Source organism: Balearica regulorum, chromosome Z (assembly GCF_011004875.1).
Source record: "Balearica regulorum gibbericeps isolate bBalReg1 chromosome Z, bBalReg1.pri, whole genome shotgun sequence".
Taxonomy (NCBI): Eukaryota; Metazoa; Chordata; class Aves; order Gruiformes; family Gruidae; genus Balearica; species Balearica regulorum.
In genome coordinates this window covers 57,942,870-57,965,380 of record NC_046220.1, presented here as the reverse complement: position 1 = coordinate 57,965,380, position 22,511 = coordinate 57,942,870, and the positions used below count along the sequence as shown (strand labels likewise).

The 22,511-nt window shown below is 40.8% G+C and overlaps 1 protein-coding gene across 1 annotated transcript in view; it reads right to left on the bottom strand.

The window, feature by feature from the left end:
• Positions 1-4,955: 4,955 nt before the first annotated feature.
• The window catches only part of ZNG1A (Zn regulated GTPase metalloprotein activator 1A), a 31,835-nt gene continuing 14,279 nt past the window's right edge, over positions 4,956-22,511 (bottom strand). Inside the window, 7 exon segments of the mRNA XM_075739646.1 lie at positions 4,956-5,423; positions 5,426-5,475; positions 6,191-6,320; positions 8,135-8,200; positions 8,299-8,367; positions 16,595-16,646; positions 19,436-19,492. Coding sequence (XP_075595761.1) covers positions 5,346-5,423; positions 5,426-5,475; positions 6,191-6,320; positions 8,135-8,200; positions 8,299-8,367; positions 16,595-16,646; positions 19,436-19,492 — 502 coding nt within the window. The 3' untranslated portion in view covers positions 4,956-5,345.

Here is a 22,511-nt window from a genome sequence, read left to right as displayed (position 1 = left end):
CTACATCTTCTGAAAAGGATGTTGTCAAAGTACATGGAAAATCTTACCCACCAAGGAGGTATGTTTCATCTGCAAGCATACATTAGCACTGGACTTCCATTAACCTGCCAGGCAATTAGCACAAGCAAGAACAGTAAGATCACTGGGACTTTCCACTGTGCTTGAAGATTGGAAGCATTTGTCTATATGTTAGACCAATATTTATGAACAAATGGCAAGACTTTTACTCATTTCTTAACAAGCAATACATTTCCTAATCTGCTTGATGCTTGATCTGTTACAGATCAGTTCTTTTCCCAACATTTCCATGGACGTCCATGGATGCAGGACTTAGACCAAGCTGCACTGGAGCCCTGACATCTCTCTGAAGCTGGTGGCCCTAACCGAACTCGGACTCCCTCTTTGCTCCGTTTGCCCGTCACATGTCCATGGCTGGAAGAACGGAAGGACCACGTGTAGGGCATTGGGGTGGGAGTGTAACCATGTCATCCTGCAGAATGAGACTGCCACCACCGGTAACAGGCCATAAGCTTTGTACTGAGAGCGCAGGGGCTCAGGGCTGAGGTTTGTCAGGTCTGCTCTGGCTGACCTTTTCTTGATCCACCTGCAGCTTGGTGTTGTTTGGGTTTCCTGTGGCAGCAGTTTCTCTAACCGACCAGGTGGCTATCGCTAATTTGTTTTACTTTTTTACCCTTGTATGTTACAACCATAGCTTTTCATAGCTAGCAGTAACAAGCCACCATTCCATGCAGAATGAGATATTTATGGCTGTAATGTAGTGATGCAGCATAAAGAAACACATGTCTGATACAGTATCTGTAGCGTTGAGAAGTGGATACAAGGTTGTGGTGTAGAGGCATGTGGTGATAAGATGGTGCACAGGCCTAGCACTGGAGACCCCATAACGATTCACACATGGTTGATTAAAACAATGCAGGCCTGAACCTGGATAAACCTGGGTTTAAGGGTAAAATAAAGAGAACAAATGCATGGTATCTAACATTCATAAATGTATATAGCAAATTGGGACGCAATGTGGAGCTGCAGAGCAGTGAAGGAAGAGCAGAGCATGGGAGCAAACAGAAAAATGATGCTCAGGTGGATCTGAGAGGGAGGACGAACAAACAATGAATGCTGCTCAGGCCAGCACTCCCAGCAGCACAGGATGTCCCTGGGATGGAGGTATGGATGCTGCCACTGCAGGCTCTGCAGGGTGGCCAGTCTGATGAGGGTGGTGGAGCAGCAGGGTGGCTCATGGGGACAGTGGGCAGCTGGGACTTCAGCCTGACCTGTCCCGTCACATCCGGTCACATCCCACCCTTGGGGGACAGGATGGGACATGGACAACCAGCCCCCTGCCACCACCTCACCCTGGTGCAGCAGAAGAGAGGTTGTTACACTTCAGGATTAGAAAGTAAGAATCTAGTGAAAATCCAGCAAATTCTGAACTGCTTATATTTTAAAGAACATCATAAAACAGAAAATTTAAACCTCATCCATCTGACTGGGTAATTCCTGAAAATTAAACATCACAGGTGATATAAACAAATGGCATGATGGTTAGGGCAAGGAGGGAGATAATTTCTGTGATTTATTTTCGAGTTTAACAGCCTATAAAAACATGTTGAAAGTAGATACAGTAGAGAAAATGCTGTTTTGGAGAAGTGATTTCTGCAGACGTCTGATGTTTGTGAGGGCACAGAGGTGACCAAATCATTGCAATTTACCTCTAGGAGAGAAACTCCTTCGCTGCCTCTGCTAGGAAGAAAATGCATGGGTTTTGTTGATAAGATTGATGCCGAGTGCATTCCTAGCGCTTAGCGTGTCTTGGAGGCGAGAAGTGAAGCATTGCTATCTGGGGAGTTTTTTTGGCTGGGAAGCGGGCCCAGAGGTGGATAGCTGCCCCACAGCCATGACAGCCGCCATTTCCTCATGAGAAGGTGCAGGTCACTCCCTGCTGTGCCCCTCTTGGGACCTGTATGGGCAGAAATGCTAATGTTTTTCCTCGCCAGGCCCCTCCTCGCCCCCCATGCCCCTCAGCATCCCTCAGCTGCCCTGCCGTCCATGCCACCCCCCACCCCAGGACAGGGCTGAGTGGTGCCCACCTGCTCCCTCCGGCCTCCCACACCACCTCACTTGGAGTTTCAGTTCCTTGGAGAAGGGCATCTTTGATGTTACATAAATACCAAAAGCATCCAGCAATCAGTTCGCTAAGGGCAGCTTTTACTGGAGCTTTTCCTTCTCTTTTCATTCTGGCATAAGAACAAGACTTGGCACTCCAGGCTGGATGTGTAAGAACAGACCAGAAAGTCAGTCAAATAAGTATCAAAGAAAACAGCAATCTTCTTGGGAAAAGAGGATAAAGATCCAGCCCTTGGCTGTGTTACCAGTGTCGTTATATAGACAGAGACAGACAGTTATATAGAACAGAATAGAGGAGGACAAGGGAGAGGGGAGAGGAGAGGAGAGGAGAGGAGAGGAGAGGAGAGGAGAGGAGAGGAGAGGAGAGGAGAGGAGAGGAGAGGAGAGGAGAGGAGAGGAGAGGAGAGGAGAGGGGAGGGGAGGGGAGGGGAGGGGAGGGGAGAGGGGAGGGGAGGGGAGGGGAGGGGAGGGGAGGGGAGGGGAGGGGAGGGGAGGGGAGGGGAGGGGAGGGGAGGGGAGGGGAGGGGAGGGGAGGGGAGGGGAGGGGAGGGGAGGGGAGGGGAGGGGAGGGGAGGGGAGGGGAGGGGAGGGGAGGGGAGGGGAGGGGAGGGGAGGGGAGAGGGGAGGGGAGGGGAGGGGAGGGGAGGGGGCGAGGCTGTGCACACTGACTAAAGCTTCTCTGACATTACCTCTGTGAGCAGTGCTGGGAAAGTCCTACAGAGGAAGAATGAGTAACAGCAAGATGAGATATACAGAAGATTCCCAGCTGCAGAGGTGCCCCATTAACAGCAACAAGAAAACCCCAGAATATTGACAGTCATCGTGGGAATTTTGGTGAGCAAATCTAACAAATAAGCATCTAAACTATGACAGTAAGAAAGACATCTGTGGCTTGTTCCCTTATGACTCATGGTTGAAGCTCTTGTTAAATCTCTGAACATGTTTTTCAACTGGAAAATGATCAGTTGAGCACTTCAGAGATTGACGTTTCTAAAGATAGCAGAGTTCTTCAATTATATGAGGCATTTATAAGGTAAAAGCTATTTGATCACTTTCTCTATGAAGAATGGAAGTATAAGCAGCAACAAATGTATTACCCACAATTTTGCATTTACATGATATTCATCACTCAATCTGTAACACTGACGGCAATCATTGCACTAATTTTCATCCAGGACTAAATGTCATTTACGCAATCCAAAATGTACCAGTGTGAGAATATGTATTAGTTTTCAAAATTAAAGATGCAAATGCTAAGGGAACCTGTCACAATGTCACTCAACAATATACCCATCTCACTCAAATGGCAGCAATGCCCTGCTAAACAGAAAGCAACATTTTAAGAAGCCTTTTCTTTCTTTTTACCTTGCTTTAGTTTACAGAAATAGTTAATTTCTGGAAATTTCTTCAATGTTAGGTATGTGACAAGTAACACACCTCTAATACCGAAAACAAAGTTCTGCTTATCATAGAATCATAGAATGGTTTTGTCACCGAAATTTGGGAATAAAAGAAAACTCCTTAACACCAATTTAGCATTAAGAAGCAGGCATTTCCTTTTATTGCAGCGCTGGGTGTCAGGAGGATAGTTCCTCTATCAGGCACACCTAACTGTTGTTCTCTTGTCATACTTATACATGCGTATTACAAAGATTACAAAGTAGTACACTCCCCACTACAATAACTAGTTCATATTTCTTTGCCTAGGATGCAAACTAGAACGCATGCTCAGTTCCTTTCTCCGCCTCTATCTTTTGAGTAGGTGGTATAATTTGGGTAGGGGGCTTATGGGTCGGTGGTCGAGGGGACCCTGGCCCAAGATACTTTTCCCCTAGTTTCTCAGTACCTTGGTCCTGGTAATTGTTTGCTATACACCTCAGGAATACAAGGATGCTCCTGGAGGCAATTAGTGGCCTCCCTTTCTGGAAAGTACATATATAAGGACCTTGAAGTGTCTTGTAGCTCCCCCTTTTTCTCATGATGTGTAGCAGGTGCTCATTCTAAGAATTGTTAGCCTTCTACCTAAAGTAACAATGAATAGTTTCTTACCACATGTAATACAAGTAGACCTTTGTTACAGGCCTTTTTGGCTACAGTTTGGGTTGGAAGGGACCTTAAAGACCATGTCGTTCCAACCCCGCTGCCATGGGCAGGGACACCCTCCACTAGACCAGGTTGCCCAAAGCCCCAACCTGGCCTTGAACACTTCCAGGGATGTGGCTGCCACAACTTCTCTGGGCAATAACATATCAGCAAGCATCCATATAGCGTTGTAGCTAAGAGTCCATTCTTCAGAATATCTGCTGCATATCCTAGAATTATGTTTTGAAACATTTTTAATTCCACCTTATCTTCTTGCATTCACTCATTTTGCATTCACTCAGCTATAGCTGGTATATCCCTCTACAGCTAAGAGGTGAACGGCGACTACTAGAGAAGGTACAGGGCAAGAAGTTCAACTCTAAACTGTAGAAGTAATGAGCACAGATACAAAAGCTCCAAAAGAAGTATACAAGGCAGCACCCAAACACAGTGTCAACTCACCCAGGGCAGTCTAGACAAAACATTGAAATGCCCCAGCCCCGCAAATCCTGAACTGGCAGGGTCATGGCCTAGTAGATCTGAGGTCACCTACATTTTTTAAGACTTTGGCTATGTGACTGAATGCTGCATTCATAGTTATGCAGATAGTATATATTCCATGTGGTATTGAGCCTCTGCTATCTACGTACTTTTAGTTTAATTTACACAACAGGTTTAGCAATACCTGGGATGGATGTATACATTTAAAAAAACCACAAAACAAGTGGAAATATATGGAAAACAGTTTAATATTAAACACTAAATACTTTTCACTGTGATTACATTGTTGGCAGTAATCACTGTTGCTTTACTTCCAGTAGCAAAAGAATTAGCTGAGAAAAGCACTAGGCTTCAAATATGTTTACCATATTCCTACCGTAATACTTTAAGTACAGTACAAACACCAGCCTTTTGTCTATCTGCATTTCTGCAGATATAACTCAAGACAAATCCAAAATGGAAGAATTGTTTGTGTTTTATTCTAGACCGTAAAAGCTAATCTTTAAACAGTAGGTCAGCCGGGATTCTCAGGAAGACTTCAGGGTTTAACTGTTGTGTAAACTGCAAGAGGAAAAATAAACTATAATAAAATACTCCTGCATGTCAGTCAATCTTTTCTGTCATAAAAACCTTGCAAGGTTAAGCACAGACATTTCATCTTTTCTGTAGTTTGATGTCAACTGTTTCCTTGTCTCTCTATCACAGTGGCTATGAATACTTCTTTGATGGTCTCCTTATCCAAGTTCCTGCCTGTAAAGAGAAATAAATTAGCTAATTATATTTTACAGTGTATTACAAAAAATGCATGCAAGTAGCAACCTGCAAGTCTTCTCAGCAAGGAAAACGTTTATTACACCAGTGAGTGAAAACAGAGCAGTATTAAACTGAAGCTGCAGGTAACAAGATAACCTTAGATTTTACAGGCAACAACAGACTTCAAGCTGTACAAGTAAGGCAAAGGAGGAAAAATTTGGGGTTTCTGGTCATAAAAACTTTGCAAAACAGACAGTAACAAGTAGGAAATAGAAATTTACAAGCTCCTCATCACAAGCTTTTCAGAAACAAAACAGATTTTATACATTTTAATGCTATAATCACTTTCCTTACAGCTACTGAATATTTGATCAAACATTCAAACCATTCCCATCACGATATTTATAATTATGGATTTTAAAAATAACATTAAATATGCCAACATAATTTATGAATACTTAATTTTATTTTGGTTTGGTTTGGTTTATTTCAATGTCACTAAAATGGATATTGTAGATTCCTCTCAGCTGGAATATAAAACTGCAGGAGGTGTTGATGGATAAACCTTTGACTGAAGGTTACGCTGAACATACTCACTGCTACTATTCTAGACTATTTAGGCTGGTTGCTTTCCACTGGACAAGTCAGAGGACTGCTTGATGAAAGAACAGCTTCTTGAAGTCAAACAAGGAGATACGTAATTTCCTCTTACCTATTAGCACCAGTCTATTGGTTCTCTTTTCATCTTCTTTCCAGGCTACTGCAGTCTCTTCCAGATCATAGAGCTCATGGACACCTTGGACTATGACCTGATGAGATTTGCCTTGAATAGATACCAGTCCCTTATCAGAAAAATAACTGTTAGGATACATAAACAAACCTTTAAACATGAAATAAGAGGGGAAAAAACTGAAACTAAGCCAAGCAGGGAAAAATAATTCTGGCAACTATGTACTAGTTAGTCAAAATAACCATGTAGTATGATCACTTCTACTTATAACATCCATTCTCACATCTCCTTATTTTGTTAATGAATAACAATTACATTTTGCCATACTCTGCCTTCTGTTCCTCATTTGGTCAGTATCTAGCATGTTTGAGTAAAAATAAAATGTCATCAGCTACTATGCCACTTTGAATATATATATCTGCTGTATGATGTATCTGCCCATGAAAGAGTGATTGCCAGCAAAGATGATGTAAAACGAGCAAAAATGGTGGATTTCAGCTTATCCTGATTAAGCTCTCATGCTCAGCATATTCACTATTCTGAAACAGAATCTTCAAATATTGGAGAATGAACAAATATTTGTGAAGTAAAATGACTAGCAACAGAATTAGAAGGGACTACTGTCACAGTGAGCCCATTAATCCACATACGAGAAGTTGTACTAAAAGATTTTTCATCATTTAATGTAAAACTTTATAAAATATTTTAGTGGAACACATTCTGTAAAACATGCCTTATACTTCCCTAAAGTAAAAAAAAAGTGTTAAAAATATTTCATGAAAAAAGGTCTGCATTTGACATACTAGTTGGAATTCTATGACTATCACTGCCAAAAGGATTATGACTGCAGGTAAGATAAATATAAAAGCAACAAACTCTGGAACCTATTCTATAATTACCTGGGGTTCATTTGATTTGGTGTATTTGTCTGCGACTGAGGGCCCACACACAGCTTATCACAGGCCTCAGATCTCCTAAATAATTACTTCGATTCCAATACAACAAAAATGTGCTCGCGCATAGCAAATAGCACTGTTTCAGACAGCTTATGATGCATTAGTGGCTATTTTCTTCTACTTATCAGGAAAGGAGAGACAAGGATATTCTTGTTTCGTTGCTGAAAGAGCAAGAATACAACCCTTCTTCCAAAGAAATGAAAATAATTATGTTGCTATCCATGACACACAAGTGTTCACAGAAAACAAATCAGAGTGTATTTTCTTGTACTTCTTACAGCCTACCAAATAACAGACTTGATTCTCATTTTTTAATCATTTACTTGGCTGGTTGGTATAAAGAAAATTAAAATATATCCTTAATTGTCACCTATAATCTTCTCAAAACCATGCAACTGAAAAACATACAAAGTGCCCATGAAGATGAATACTTACAGGCTGCATCTTTAAAACTACAGTCTGACAATACTGTAAAAAGTTTTGAGTGTTGACCACAACTAGTATTGTACTGCTATGTTATGCCAAATTCAACTTCTGCATATTATGTCACCAATTATAACTATAGACAGCATTCTATAGTATCCAACCTACATTATCCAATAACTAGATAAGGAGACATTTATGTGAGATGGATGGACTCTTTCAAAGCAATGGAGGTGAAAAATGAAAAAGTGATTTAACTATGTCCTGATTATTAACTCTGCCAATGATGTTTGGGATTGTACATCTTCCCTCTCAATTCAAAACAAGTAGGATCAATGTTTGCTTCTGTGTCAGCTACCTCCTTTTGAGTTGTTCCACCAGCCAGCAGATAACAAACTCTCTCTACAGAGAACAATGACAAATTGCTATTCCCCATTTTGTCTGCTCTGTTGCAGTGATCCAGCAGTGCCTTTGACTGCACACTGCAGGTTTTTAGGTGTAAAAGATGAAAAGCACAAAACAAAGAAGTTGGTCAATTCTGATTAACCTTCAGTCTTATGACATCCATGGTGCGCCCACTCTTATCTTTCACGTCCTTCTCCCACAGAAGATTCTATGAAAAGGAAAACGTTTTCATAAACAGAGTGGTATGGAATGATATTCTATAAAAAGCCACAATTATTTTTCAGTTGACAATGATTTGCTACTTACCTGAATGAAGAGATTCAAGTTTTCTTCTTTTATATTTCCTGGAACTTCAAATGTTACTGTAATTATACCCTGCAAATGGAAAGACTCATTTATTATTACCAAACTGAATAAACATTTCATTGCATTAATTTCAAAAAGTATTCTTTATAACTTGGCCTCATAAAGAAGCAACTATATACCCATGTCATTTAAAAAAAAAAAAAATCTCCATTTCTGTTCTGCTTTAATTTGCTATATTATGCGGTACTTTTTTGTTCTGTTTGGGTGTGCACTTAAGGGCCACATGCAATACTTGGAACAGTTTACTGCCATCAGCTTCTACTATGTAATTCTTTGCTGTAGCTCAGGTTTGTTTTCAAAGAAAGCCTAACAATTTTAATTGGTATAGGCTAATAAGCTCAATCTTTCAAACATGTTTAAGAATGCTGTTTTCTTGGCATAGTGATCTTTGTCACAATTTCTGATCTTCATCACAATTATAACAGACAAAAATTAATCAATGTACTTTTCACCTATCCTTACCTTCCTGTTATGAAAAGCTTTTTATAAATGGACAATGTCGAGATACATTCTGAAAAGAAAGATGTCTGATGTGGTGTTTTATTCCAAAGCAACCACCTGCCTACTGCTCAGAACCAATTATCAAAACAGAAGATGAAAACAAATGTGTAGTTTAAAATTAATGACTTATTAAAAATAAAGGAAATAATGTGTCTTAAACTTATTTTTGTCACTATATCCTCTCAATGGCATAGAAGAACATACAGAGGATTACTTCTCGTACAACGTAAAATTCTTTCAAATGATTACTTTCAGATGACTAATCTAACTTAAGAAAAAAATAAAAGCAACAAACAGCAAATCTAAATGTTTACCTAATGACCAAATAAACTCACCAAAATAACCAAAAGCTAACACTCTTAGCAGCTTCAGAACAAGTCAGACAAAAGTTCATTGTGCTCCACACATAGTGCAGTATTGCTTCTGTTGACCTTCCACACAAATAAGCACGCTTTATCATCCAACAAGGACTTGCAGCCTACTGCCAGAGAAGTGTTCTGCTCTCATTTATGCCTCATCTGTCTCAACAACCATCTTAAAAATGTGAGCGTTGAACAGGGACAGTAACAATGAATTCGCACTGTTTCCTACTGGTTGAACAGCTCCACGCTACATAAACAACAGTATTTCTTAATAATACAAGCATGCTATAACTCACATAACATTTGGGAGGCTTCTACTTAAGTTTCTTTCTACTTCAGGGATCTATTCAGACTTTCATTACTATAACTGAACATATTTAAGATGAACACAGATTTTAATTAAACAAAAAACTATGAACTTAAGATTCGGAACACAATTTATAGCTAAGCATGAAGCTGATTTTATATTTAATCTTTAGATCCAAAAGGAGGTTATAATTGCCTTTTGCTGTTTTCAAGACTAGCAACTTCACTGTCAAGATTTGCAGTTCAAAAAAAAAAAATAAAATACAGGCATTATATGCATCATATTTTAACCTGAAAATTAAATGTAATCATAGCAACTTTCCAGAGGAAAAGCACACTTTTCTAACCTACTGTATAAAAATACAAGTTTTTTCTTTTTTTTTTTGCAGCCCCTGAGGGACTGTTGCCCACGGGTGAACTGCACCCAACTGGGGATACCCTGAAGAGGACTGTGACCCACAACTCATCCACAGAGCAGGGTACCTGTAACTGGGGCCTGTGGGTGACCCATGGAGCAGGGACACTAAGGAACAGAGCAATGACAAAACCAGTAAGAAGCAAAAAGGAGCAGAAAGCTACTACCCAAAACTACATGCCCTAGTAAAAGGTTTCTGTCTTTCTTATAAGCCCCCTTTAAGTACTGGAAGGCCGCAATGAGTCTTCCCAGCCCCTTCTTTTCTCCAGGCTGAACAACTCCCAACTCTCTCAGCCCATCTTCACAGGAGAGGTGCTCCAGCCCTCTCATCATCTTCATGGCCCTCCTCTGGACTCCCTCCAACAGCTCCATGTCTATCTTGAACTGGGGCCCCCAGAGCTGGATGCAGTACTCCAGGTGGGGTCTCACCAGAGCAGAGTGCATTACTGCAATGACTTGGGGAATCCAGAAGGAGCCTTGGTTCTGGTACTGGGAATCTGTGATTGTATATTCTGGTGTGAGTGGTGCACCCACTACATGTGTGGTGATGTGTGCAGAGAGCGTATAAACTGTTGGAAAAAGTAAGGACCTGTGAGGACAGGGAAGGCACAGGATAGTGCCAGCTTCAAGCCCGTGCACCCATAGTATGGGGCCTTAACAGTACCCTGGGGCAGCATCCAAGAAAAGTAGTGCAGGAGTTGCAAAAGGGAGACAACTACCACCTGTAAAACACTGGGAGGTGTGCTGCTTTGCTGTGGGAATATGCCAGAGTTTATCATATGCTTCAAATGGAACATCAGAAAGATTGGGACCACTTTGAATTCATCACCATCAGACTGATAGTCCCTGTTAGACTAACGGTCTGCTAAAAAATGCACTAGCAAATGCTCAGCAAGAATGACAAACCCTGAATCAGAACTTAGCAGCTGGTAACACTGAACTGGCCAAAGGGAAAGCTGTGTGACAAGCCATCCAATCTACTATGGAAAAACTAAGCCAGTTTAAAATTAAGAGAGTCCTGTCAGACAGTCCATGCTACAGTGCTGCAGAAATGGGAGCACCGCTCCCCGAAGTGCAACCACTCTGCCATACTTTACTTGGACTAATTAAAGCAGCGCAGGACAGCTACAGTTGCTGCCCCCCCAGAAGTTGCTTCTGCATTGGCTGTGGTGGGGCTAGGAAGCTGGAGGAAGGCACTCAGAAGAGTAGGAAGCTCTGGGATTGACTGATGGATGGGTATGCTGAGCTTGATCCTTCCAATCCCACAAACAAGACCCCTGTGGAGGGACTGGGAAGAAGGGGCAATCGACTGTGATCACTCTGACGCTTGCTGTGTTTACAGGCAAGGGGCAAGGGACCCTGAAAAGGCTGAGGCCACAGACCTAAAGCTCTGACAGCTAGGCACAGTCACTACTGCCCCTCTGGTACCACCTGATAACCTGGTGGGACAGCCCATTGATCAAGGAGTGACCTAGAGTATCATACTGGGCAGAACATGCCAGAGGCAGGTGTGAGATCAGTCTCATGGAAAAGCATGACAAAATTGCAGTTGTGAAAGTGTCGGGAAGGGATGAAAAATCTCCATGTTCCCACTCTGCTAATTGGGACTTGGAAAGGAGAAAAATTCTTCAAAGAGCTCGACCTAGTAGCTAAGAAATAACAAACTCAGGAGAAAGGTCAGAGCTCAGTTCATATGGTTATAGGATGTGAAGCAAGCTCTGGGAAATCTAAGTCATCTGATGCATCATCTGACTCCCCAACTGTGGAAATGTTCGTGTTATATCAAATGAACACTGGTCACCATGCATTTGGGTTTTGGGTGAAACTACAGCTGCTGGACTCAGAAACCAATTGGATATCCAATACTGGTGTTACTCTGTGGTTGCACTGCTCAATTGTTTCCTTGAATATTTGCTATACTAAGAGATGGTGAGTAAATTAAATAGTCGAGTGTCTTGGTTTGGTGTTTTGCATCAGCAAGTCCTGAATTTTGCAGTAAACAATGCTAACCTTACTAATCTACAAAGGGGGGAGTCTACAATGGAAATACGTAAATTCAAACCCTTAGAATACTAACCTCCATCATCCACTTGGCAGGAGATGGAGGTTAAATACAATTATTTTTGATGTGTATATTAAGACTGTTACAACATTAACCCCTACAGTCTAACTCAGCAGCCAGAAGTGAAATATGTACTAGGTGTACATTCAGTTTCTTTAAGGGTAGAGTCTATAACCCATATATGCTCATACAGCTCTATGTATGTGTAAGCTTACAATGCTTACGTAGCAGGGGTTGCAAAGCTGAGAGGTATAGGAGGAGGCCATCAGCTGCCTGGTGTGTCTCACAACCTGTGCCAGCCAGCTCTGAAACCATACAACTGTAAAAAAAAAAAAAAAATCCCACACATCTTCAGGCAGAGAAACACATGGCATCCTGTTAGAGAGAGACACCTCCAGCCACTTGGGACTGGGGACTCTTTGGAAGAGGCACACCATGCCCAAGGGGGTACATACACGCCTGAGAGACTGCAGCTTTTGTTTACCCACAGAGCAGGGGCACTCCACAGGTTGAGGGCCCTGCGTGAACCACAGGGAAGGAACACTAAGCAACAGAGCAGCGTCGAGGAACAGAAAATCATTACACAAACACCCCCAGCTTCCTATGCCACAGGTGGCCTTGCTGGGAGACTTGGATGGACTAGTGTAACCCACTGAGAAAAAAAAGGGAAATTTGGGGGAGAGAGGGAGAGAGAAGGAGAGGTTTTCGTGTAAGTGTTTGTGTAACTGTTTTGCATTTATTTTCTTCAGTAGTCAAATCAGTAATTATAACTTTTTGTTGCCTGGCAATAAATTCAGTAATTCCCTGACTTAAGACTATTCTGCTTTTGAGAAAGGTCTAAGCAGAAAAAGATACTGTGATCATAACATTTGGAAAACAAAATAAAAGCCTACAAACCCCACCCCCTACCCCCCAAAAAAACCAACCCCAAAACTAAAAGAGAGTCTTTCTAGTAAAACCTGTGCATCATGGACAAGACAGGTACTTAAAAGTAGCAATCAGCATAGAACTGTTTAAATTCTATAGGGATGATGGCCCAGACTCTTTCCTTAAATTCACCTTTGAAATTAGATATGCTAATCACAAAAAATGCTATACTTGCTCAAATAAAATCCACAAAGGCAGAAATGCTATTTACAGTTGCATTATGCTAGCATCATTATACTGCACACAAGGAGAGAGAAGATTCTGCCCTGATACAAACACACACTGGGTTGAGCATCAGGGGGGTGAGGAATACATTTTAGAGTTTAATTTGACATACTAAAAATAACATCAACTGAACTGGTGGTTTTTTGGTTTTTTTAATATGCCTGTGCTTACAGTATTGATACCTAGTTTACAGGGCAGAATCTACTTCACTGTTACAAGTTAAATTATTATTTCTTGTGAAAACAATGTGAAGCACTCCTAGAACAGAAATCTACACATGCTTAACTACTCAGTGAAGTTCTATTACAGCTTTAAAGAATGCAAAGTCATGAATAACATCTCCCTGATATCAACATCAACAAACAACATTTGGATAGAAAAACCTACAGGATAAAGACTGGCTACAAATTTAGGACTTGATTCTGCAAACATTTAAGAGAGTGCTATTCGTTTGTTTCAGTAACACTCTCCATGTGAATCAATGAATAGGAAGCCTATAAGCTATTTTTGAAAGTAAGATTCTAAATGGATATAGTAAGTTAGAATCATAGAATGGTTTGGGTTGGAAGGGACCTCAAAGATCATCTAGTTCCAACCCCCCTGCAATGAGCAGGGACACCCACCACTATACCAGGTTGCCCAAAGCCCCATCCAACCTGGTCTTGAACACTTCCAGGGAGCATCCACAGCTTATCTGCGCAATCTGTTCCAGGGCTTCACCACCCTCACAGTAAAGAATTTCTTTATAACATCTAATCTAAATCTATCCATTACCCCTTGTCCTGTCACTACACTCCCTCATAAACAGTCCCTCACCACCTTTCCTGTAGGTCCCTTCAGGTACTGGAAAGCCGCAATTATGTCTCCCCAGAGCCTTCCTTTCTCCAGGCTGAACAATCCCAAGCCTCTCAGCCTGTCCTCATAGCAGAGGTGTTCCAGCCCTCTCATCAGCTTCATGGCCCTCCTTTGGACTTGCTCCAACAGCTCTCCTGTACTGGGGACCCTAGAGCTGGACGCAGTACTCCGGGGGGGGGGGTCTCAGGAGAGCGGAGTAGAGGGGCAGGATCACCTCCCTCGACCTGCTGGTCACACCTCTTTTGATGCAGCCCAGGACACGGTTGGCTTTCTGGGCTGCAAGCGCAGCACATTGCCGGCTCATGTTGAGCTTCTCATCAATCAATACCCCCAAGTCCTTCTCCTCAGGGCTGCTTTCAATCCATTCCTTGCCCAGCCTATAGTCGTGCTTGGGATTGCACCGACCCGCGTGCAGGACCTTGCACTTGGCCTTGTTGAACTTCATGCAGTTCACACGGGCCCACCTCTCCAGCCTGTCAAGATCCCTCTGGATGGCTTCCCTTCCCTCCAGCGTGTCGACCACACCACACAGCTTGGTGTTGTCAGGAAACTTGCTGAGGGTGCACTTGATCCTGCTGCCCATGTCACCAACAAAGATGTTAAACAGTGCCAGCCCCAATACCGACCCCTGAGGAATGCCACTCATCGCTGATCTCCACTTGGACATTGACCACATTGACCACAACACTTTGAGTGTGACCATCCAACCAATTCTTTATCCATCGAGTGGTCCATCCATCAAATCCATGTCTCTCCAATTTAGAAACAAAGTTGTCATGCAGGACAGTGTCAAATGCCTTGCACAAGTCCAGGTAGATGACATCTGTCACTCTTCCCTTGTCCACCACCACTGTAACCCCATCACAGAAGGCCACCAAATTTGTCATGTATGATTTGCCCTTAGTGAAGCCATGTTGGCTGTCACCAATCACCTCCTCATTTTCCATGTGCCTGAGCATAGTCTCCAGGAGGGTCTGCTCCATAATCTTGCCAGGCACGGAGGTGAGACTGACCAGCCTGTAGTTCCCTGGGTCTTCCTTTTTTCCCTTCTTAAAAATGGGGGCTATGTTTCCTCTCTTCCAGTCAGTGGGAACTTCGCCGGACTGCCAGGACTTCTCAAATATGATGGAGAGTGGCGTGGCCACTTCATCCACCAGTTCCCTCAGGACTCATGGATGCATCTCACCAGGTATGGACTTGTGCACCTTCAGGTTCCTTAGATGGTCTCAAACCTGATCTTCTCCTACAGTGAGCAGTTCTTCATTCTCCCAGTCCCCACCTTTGCCTTCTGTGACCTGGGCAGTGTGGCTCAAGCACTTGCCAGTGAAGACTGAGGCAAAGAAGTCATTGAGTACCTCGGCCTTCTCCATATCCTGGGTAACCAGGTCGCCTGTTTCATTCCAGAGGGGACCCACATTTTCCTTTGTCCTCCTTTTCTCACTAACATACCTACAGAATCTTCTCTTGTTGTCCTTAACAGCCCTGGCCAGATTTAATTTTATCTGGGCCTTGGCTTTCCTAAGCTGATCCGTGGCTGCTTGGATACAGTTTCTCTGTATTCCTCCCAGGCTACCTGCCCTTGCTTCCATCTTCTCCAAGCTTCCTTTTTTTGTTTGACTTTGCCCAGGAGTTCCTTGTTCATCCATGCAAGCCTCTTGGTGATTTTGCTTGATCACTTTGTTGGGATGCACCGCTCCTGAACTTGGAGGAGGTGACCCTTGAATATTAGCCAGCTGTCTTGGGCCCCTCTTCCCTCTAGAACTTTGTCCCATGGTATTCTACCAAGCAGATCCCTGAAGAGGCTAAAGTCTGCTCTCCTGAAGTCCAGGGTAGTGAGCACCCTCCTCGCTGCCCTGAGGACCTTGAACTCCACCATTTCATGGTCACTGCAGCCAAGGCTGCCCTTGAGCTTCACATTCCCACCAGCCCCTCCTTGTTGGAGAGAACAAGGTCCAGCACTTGAAGGAGGAAGTTATCATCAACACATTCCAGGAACTTCCTGGATTGCTTGTGCCCTGCTGTGCTGCCCCTCCAACAGATGTCAGGGTAGTTGAAGTCTCCCATAAGGACCAGGGCTTGTGAACATGAGGCTGCTCCTATCTGCCTATAGAGGGCCTCATTCGCTCCATCTCCCTGGTCAGGTGGCCTGTAGCAGACCCCCACTATGATGTCCCCTGCCCCAGCACTCCCTTTAATTCTGAGCCATAAGCTCTCGGTCCACTCCTCATCCATCCCCAGGCAGAGCTCCACGCAGTCCAGCTGGTCATTGACACAGAGGGCGACACCCCCTCCTTCGTCTGCCCTGCCTGTCATTCCTGAAGAGCCTGTATCCTTCCATCCCAACACTCCAGTCGTAGGAGCTAACCCACCATGTCTCTGTAATGCCAATAAGGTCATTAATAAGTTTATCTACAACAAAGCACATTCCTATATGTATTCAATGTAATCTTCCAAAGATCTTAAAACACATTACTGCCTAACTGAAACCTTCTGAAAAGTGACATGATTAGCATGCAATGCTGCAATCACCGTGAACAGCCTTGTTGTTATGAAAAAGATTAAAGCAGTAGTTTTGATAATTACCTCATCTAGATGTGCATGTGTTGTCTTTACATGCTCAAGCTTTTTCTGCAAACTGAAAAATAAATACAGTTACATGTCACATTTGAGTAGGATGGACAAAATGTCATTATTTCAAAATTTAAATAAACTCTTCAGTATTGCAGAGCAAAATTAAAATGTCAGATAGACTATATACTTAGAATAAGCTTCAACTGTTAATTCAGTTTTAATGTCAAAATAGATATGTTTAATTATATAGGCTTGATCTAGTTAATGATTTGTGCTACAATGTTATTTTTTTTAAAAAATATAAACACAATTAGATTATAGAAATTATTTGCAATATCTTTGGGATTTTACAAATTTATTCTTCAAGAAGTACAACACCCTTGATACTCCTTTGTGTAGGGACAAAAGGTAAACTACATCATTAAAGCAAGAAAGGAAAAATAAATCACTCGAATTTGTCAAATTTATTAGACATTGATTTTTTTGAAAAAACTTTAGAAGAATGATTTGAAAAACAAGAAAAAACTGTACAAAGCTATTTCTTGTGAGAATGAAATCTATAACACTAAGTGAAATACCATATATCCAGCTTCCATTTCAACTCTGCTGTACAGCTCATTCCTACTGTGCAGTGTGCCTGCTAATTTAAAATTGGTCCTCTCTACTTCACAAAGGAACTTGGGGACTTGTTTCATAAACTAAGATCCAGGGTCTTACTGTATCATTTCGTGTGACAACACAGAATTTTACTGCAACTTTAGATTACACACCCACATCTGTCTTTAACCAAGACACTGCAAGTTTCCCTCAAATACTGTTTCTGTACCAGAGAACATTCTGTCTTACGCCCGACATGCAGAAAAAAGAATATTGCAGCAAAAGTCACTTTGATGACAGCTCTCTGCTACTTCAGAGAAGATTGCCCATAAAAACCTCTCCTCCTACACAGACTGTAAATTTGAAGTCGTCTTTGATGGTGCAGGAAAAAGTACTGACTTTTACTGAAGTAACATTTCACACTCCTACTTCTTGCATCATCTCTGCTTTATTGTCTTCTTATACTGCATTCCACTGAATCCAGAACCCTGGATGTGTTCCTGTCACTTCAGGGCATGTATAGACAACAGGATTTTACCAGCACAGTTGCACCAATCAAGTGTTGCATCTGTCTGCTATGCCAGCAGAAATCTTTGCTGTAGTATGCACTTAAAAGAACAACTTTATTAGTATAATGGTGTGTACTTGTCCTCAAAATGGTGCTGGATGCAGAGTTTTTCGGCTATGGACAATAAGGCAGAAGGCACAGCTAATATTTTATGCAAGGATTTTTGTATCTATGAACTCATACCAGGGTAAGCAATTTCACTGTACGGAGCTCCAATAAAATCAAAAGAAAGGGAACTTCGTTTAAGCAGTCTTGAACCTTCTTGGTACTTTTAGAATTTGTCTTTGAATGCTGCAATTTTAGAATATTTCCTCTGTTTTAATATAAAATATTGAGAACCTCTAAAGGAACTATAAGCAAGATAAGAGAGGAGACTACATCAAGGAAAGAAAGATAGATTTTTTTTTTTTTTTTGTCAGCTCCTAAAGGACATTCTCATATTTGTAGAGCACAGCACTTCTTAATAAACCTTGCAGAATGTTACTTAATATTACAGCTAATCAGATCTAACTGTGAATTGCCATTATCAAGAATGATCCTTTTCTGGTTCACATCATCTTACTGCTTTCTCTCTGTTGTGTGGTTCCAGGATGAGTCAGTTTAGCTAGGTGATCCATCATGGGATCAGAAGAACTCAGGACATGGGTTTATGACTTAATAGTTATCTATTGCCCATAAAGGATATATTGGCCTTCCTTCTCCCTTAACTTTCTTTTGGATGCCTATTCTGATACCTCCCTGACGCTGCCATTGGTACAGATCTGACTGGTACATTCAAGAAGCTCAAAGAAACAAACGCTACGTTTCACAGATCAGAAAAAAAAAAAAAAAACCAGCAAAAAGAAAGGGCAGTAGAGAGTCAGGAAAAGCAGGCTACCCTTTGGATAGTACTGCACCAGTTCACTGGGAAATCTCATGAGCGCATCTCATCTACTAGACATTACTACCTTATATCTTTTGCAATTTCTCCCTTCTGTGACTAAGGAAATGGTTACGTTCCTTTACCTGAAGTGAACACTGTGTGTCAAGAAAGAAAAATGAAGCTGATACTGCCCCCAGTTGCACATTCCCTCCTTTCCTTTATGATTGCTGCAGAACTCGATGCTCTCTTCTGAAGAGCTTCAGCACACAAAGCGAACAGAAAGTCCTTCTCCCCTCACCTCCAATTTTACTTTTCCACCCATCTGGCATGCTGAAGCACACCTTTGGCATTAAAAAAAAAATCAAAACCAGCATAAAACACAGTAACCAGAACTTGCAGTGGCTTTGTTTGTTGTGGAACCTCAGTCCCTCATTGTTTTCCATGAAAACTAAGGAGGCCTCTAGTTCATCATGATGTTAACTGACAAAAATTTTGAAATCCTTTAAAAGAACCAGAAAACAGTGCACAAATCTATTCTACTACTCATATTTTTGGGAAAAAAGCCAAACAACCATGCACACTCTGGCTCATTTAACTTTGGAAGGTCAAAAAAGCTTTTGTTGCACACATTTTAAGATGAAAAAATTCTCAGTCTTAGATTACCACTTACAAAATGAGAATTTTAAACAAGTGACTAAACTAGAATTTCTAAAAAACTCTAAAACAAATGCAAATTTGAGCCAGCGTTTGAGTTTGTCTACTTCATGCACATATTTATACAATGGGTATTATTTCTAATAAAAAGACAGTGAAATTATCACCATACCTTATTCCAGATAAACTGTCAAAAGCATGCAGGTCCAAGACATAGGAGAGATCAACTCTAAACAGAGGGAAGAAAGCAAGCTTTGTATTTTTGCTATATTTAAATATTGTGTATACTTCAATTATTTTAAAAATGGTTCACTGAAGCTTATGTTTGTTTTCCCGTCTATCATACTAGAGCCATTAATCCTTAGCCTTATTTTTGTATGTTGGTGGTTGGTATTGTCTCCTACAAAGAAACATAGTGTTTATTTACACAGTAATATGTAAGCACAGAAACATTATTTTAGTGAATTATAATAAAATGCAAGGTATTTCCAAGAAACATGATAAAATCCCTTACACTGGATGCCTGAATAATAACTGATTTTCCCTAAATGGGAAAAGGAACCCTGAAGCTCTTCCCAGGAATTATTCCACACCCTTAATGTAGACCTTCTCACCACACACACAACCTCCTGGAATATATGTACCTTATACTGACACAGTGTTAGCAAACAAAACTGAAATACACTATGAGGCAAGTGCTACTACAAAGAATTTCAGCTCAAACATCTGAAACAGACAAATGAAAAATATAATACAGAACAGACAGCACTGATCAAATGTACTTGTAAGAATAGCTACCTATAAACTTGCATAAGAAACTTTTTTATAAAAGCAATATAGACTATAGGTTTCAAGGCTAATAGCAACTGACAGCTTTCTAAATACAATTAATGGCATGTGGCTAAATACAAGGAACACATGAAAGGTTAAAATAAATAAATAAATAGACCTCTGGAGAGTAGCCAATATTATTAAGCTTTTACAACCAACAGTAGCTTTACAAAGCAGTTTCTAAGATGAAAGATTTATCATGAAAAAAACAGATAAATAATCCCTCTCTAAAGTTCATGACCAGCTCAGTGCCAGTTGTTTGTTCTCAGCAGTGTTCTGAAAAATCTTACAGAAACACTCAAGAAAGTGCCATATTGGTCCCTTTTACAGTTAGGCTTTTCAGGGACAAACCCCCTAATTAAAGAAGATTTGTTCTCAAATAACAAGCTAATAAATTAATTTTGTGCTTATTTCACTTTTGGAATGTTTAATCATGGGAGAGACAGTATGTGTCATTCACTAAAGAATATTTACTAGTAACCCAAGAGCTGTCATTGAGGACTGAATCTGAGGTCCACTTCATCAGATATCCAAAATTTAATGCTGGTTGGCATCAGACACCAGAGAACGATACAGATGTGGATACTGCACTGCACATATTGGATCTCTTCCCAATGGACATGGACAGATAACAATTTAAGACACAAAGCATGAAGTTTAATGTCCTCTTCAAAATTGTTAGCCATGCTGGATACCATCATAATCTTTACATAAACCTTTTTTTTTTCCTCATGTTACAAAAATCTTTGCCTCAAACTTACACTAATTTCCTAGGGTAGTCAGACCCATGCATATGCAATTTATAAGCGATTTAACTTTCCTCAAAGAGTTTGCTTCCTTCCCCCCTCCAAAGCATTCCACTGACTATTTCTGTATTCTGACTTGCAACTAAAGAACAAGGAACTCCTGATCTGCTTTCTCAAAACCATTGTTTGTTCTCAGTAAAATCATCACGTTGCCACTTTTCTGATTTCAGATAGAGCAATCTCTTGCAAATCTTTTTCATATTAGAGTTTTTCTAAACCCTGATCATCCTTCATGATTTTCTTCCCCATTCTGTGGCAAAGATAAAATTGCCCATTCCTCATAATAGAAGATAAATTCCAGAATTTTAAAAATGGGTATCATGTTCCCAAAAGTTTACTAAACAGGAGGACAGGGAAATGCTACAATGTATATCTGAAACTCCATCCCTTTGCAGTATTTGCTATTCTTTTGTCTTTCAATCATTCATGCTGCACTCAAAGTACGTACATTACGTGAAGAAATATCACGCTGGATAGATGCCATGAAAACTGTAAGTAATACAGAGGTCTTAAAAATAAAGATAACCAAATTTGGATATTGTAAAGTTAGCTGTAAGTAAATATCCAAGATTAACCATCAGAATAAAATCCTGATTAAATTTAACCTGGAATCATCACAACATTCTCACTTCCATTTACAGACAGAGACAAATGCCAGTAACATTACTCCAATACAACTCCACTTTATGAAATATTAACTTAATATTGAATTTACAGAATAGGACAAATTAACAAAAGTCTAAATTTTGCAGCAGAATCTAGAGGGACTAATTTGCACATTCAAACTTTTAACATGTCAAAAAAGCTCGTGAACACTAAAAGCTTGATTATAAGAATTGCTCAGAAGTTTATCCACACTTGCTGTTTTGAACGTAAGTCCCTAAATGACAATAAATCCATTGAAAAAAATAACTTTATGTAAGAGACACATGCTGACTTAAAAGAAACAGTTTACTGAGGATCACTAGAAAAGCAATAAATGAATGAATGAATGTAAAACACCTCTCAGCAACAGAACTTATGATGCCCTCTATAAAATCGTTTATTCTTGTTCTAAGCATTCTTCAACAGAATTTGCAAGTTAACAAGAAAGGAGTGCAAAGTTGTCAAAGCTACTTAAACATTTCATCTTGCTCCCTGAACAAAGTAATGAAAACAATATGAGAATAACCCTTACAAACTAACAGGATAGTCACTAAAGGGAATGTTTTTAATAGCGCAACTGTTCAACAGCAGGGCATAAAAACTCCAGTGATCAGATTGCAGAAAGAATTTCAAGTAAGTTCAAGCCAATAGAAATGGTAACAAGAATAACTTTTTTGAAATGTAGATCGAGCTGATCTTTAGATTGAAGTCAGACAAACACCTGACTTACCAAACAAAATACATATTCTAGTCACTTCCTGGTCCTATCTGATCAGACGACGACAACAGCAAATATTCTTCTCCACACTTTCCGACTACATTTGATGATAACTTTAAAAAGTCAAGTAAACTTTATTATGTCTACTATTTTCCCTTCAAAAATTGCTTAAAACAGGAACCTGTATTATAGGAACATTTATCACAATATAGTCAAGTTGTTAGTGTAATAGACAAATCAGTCCTCAC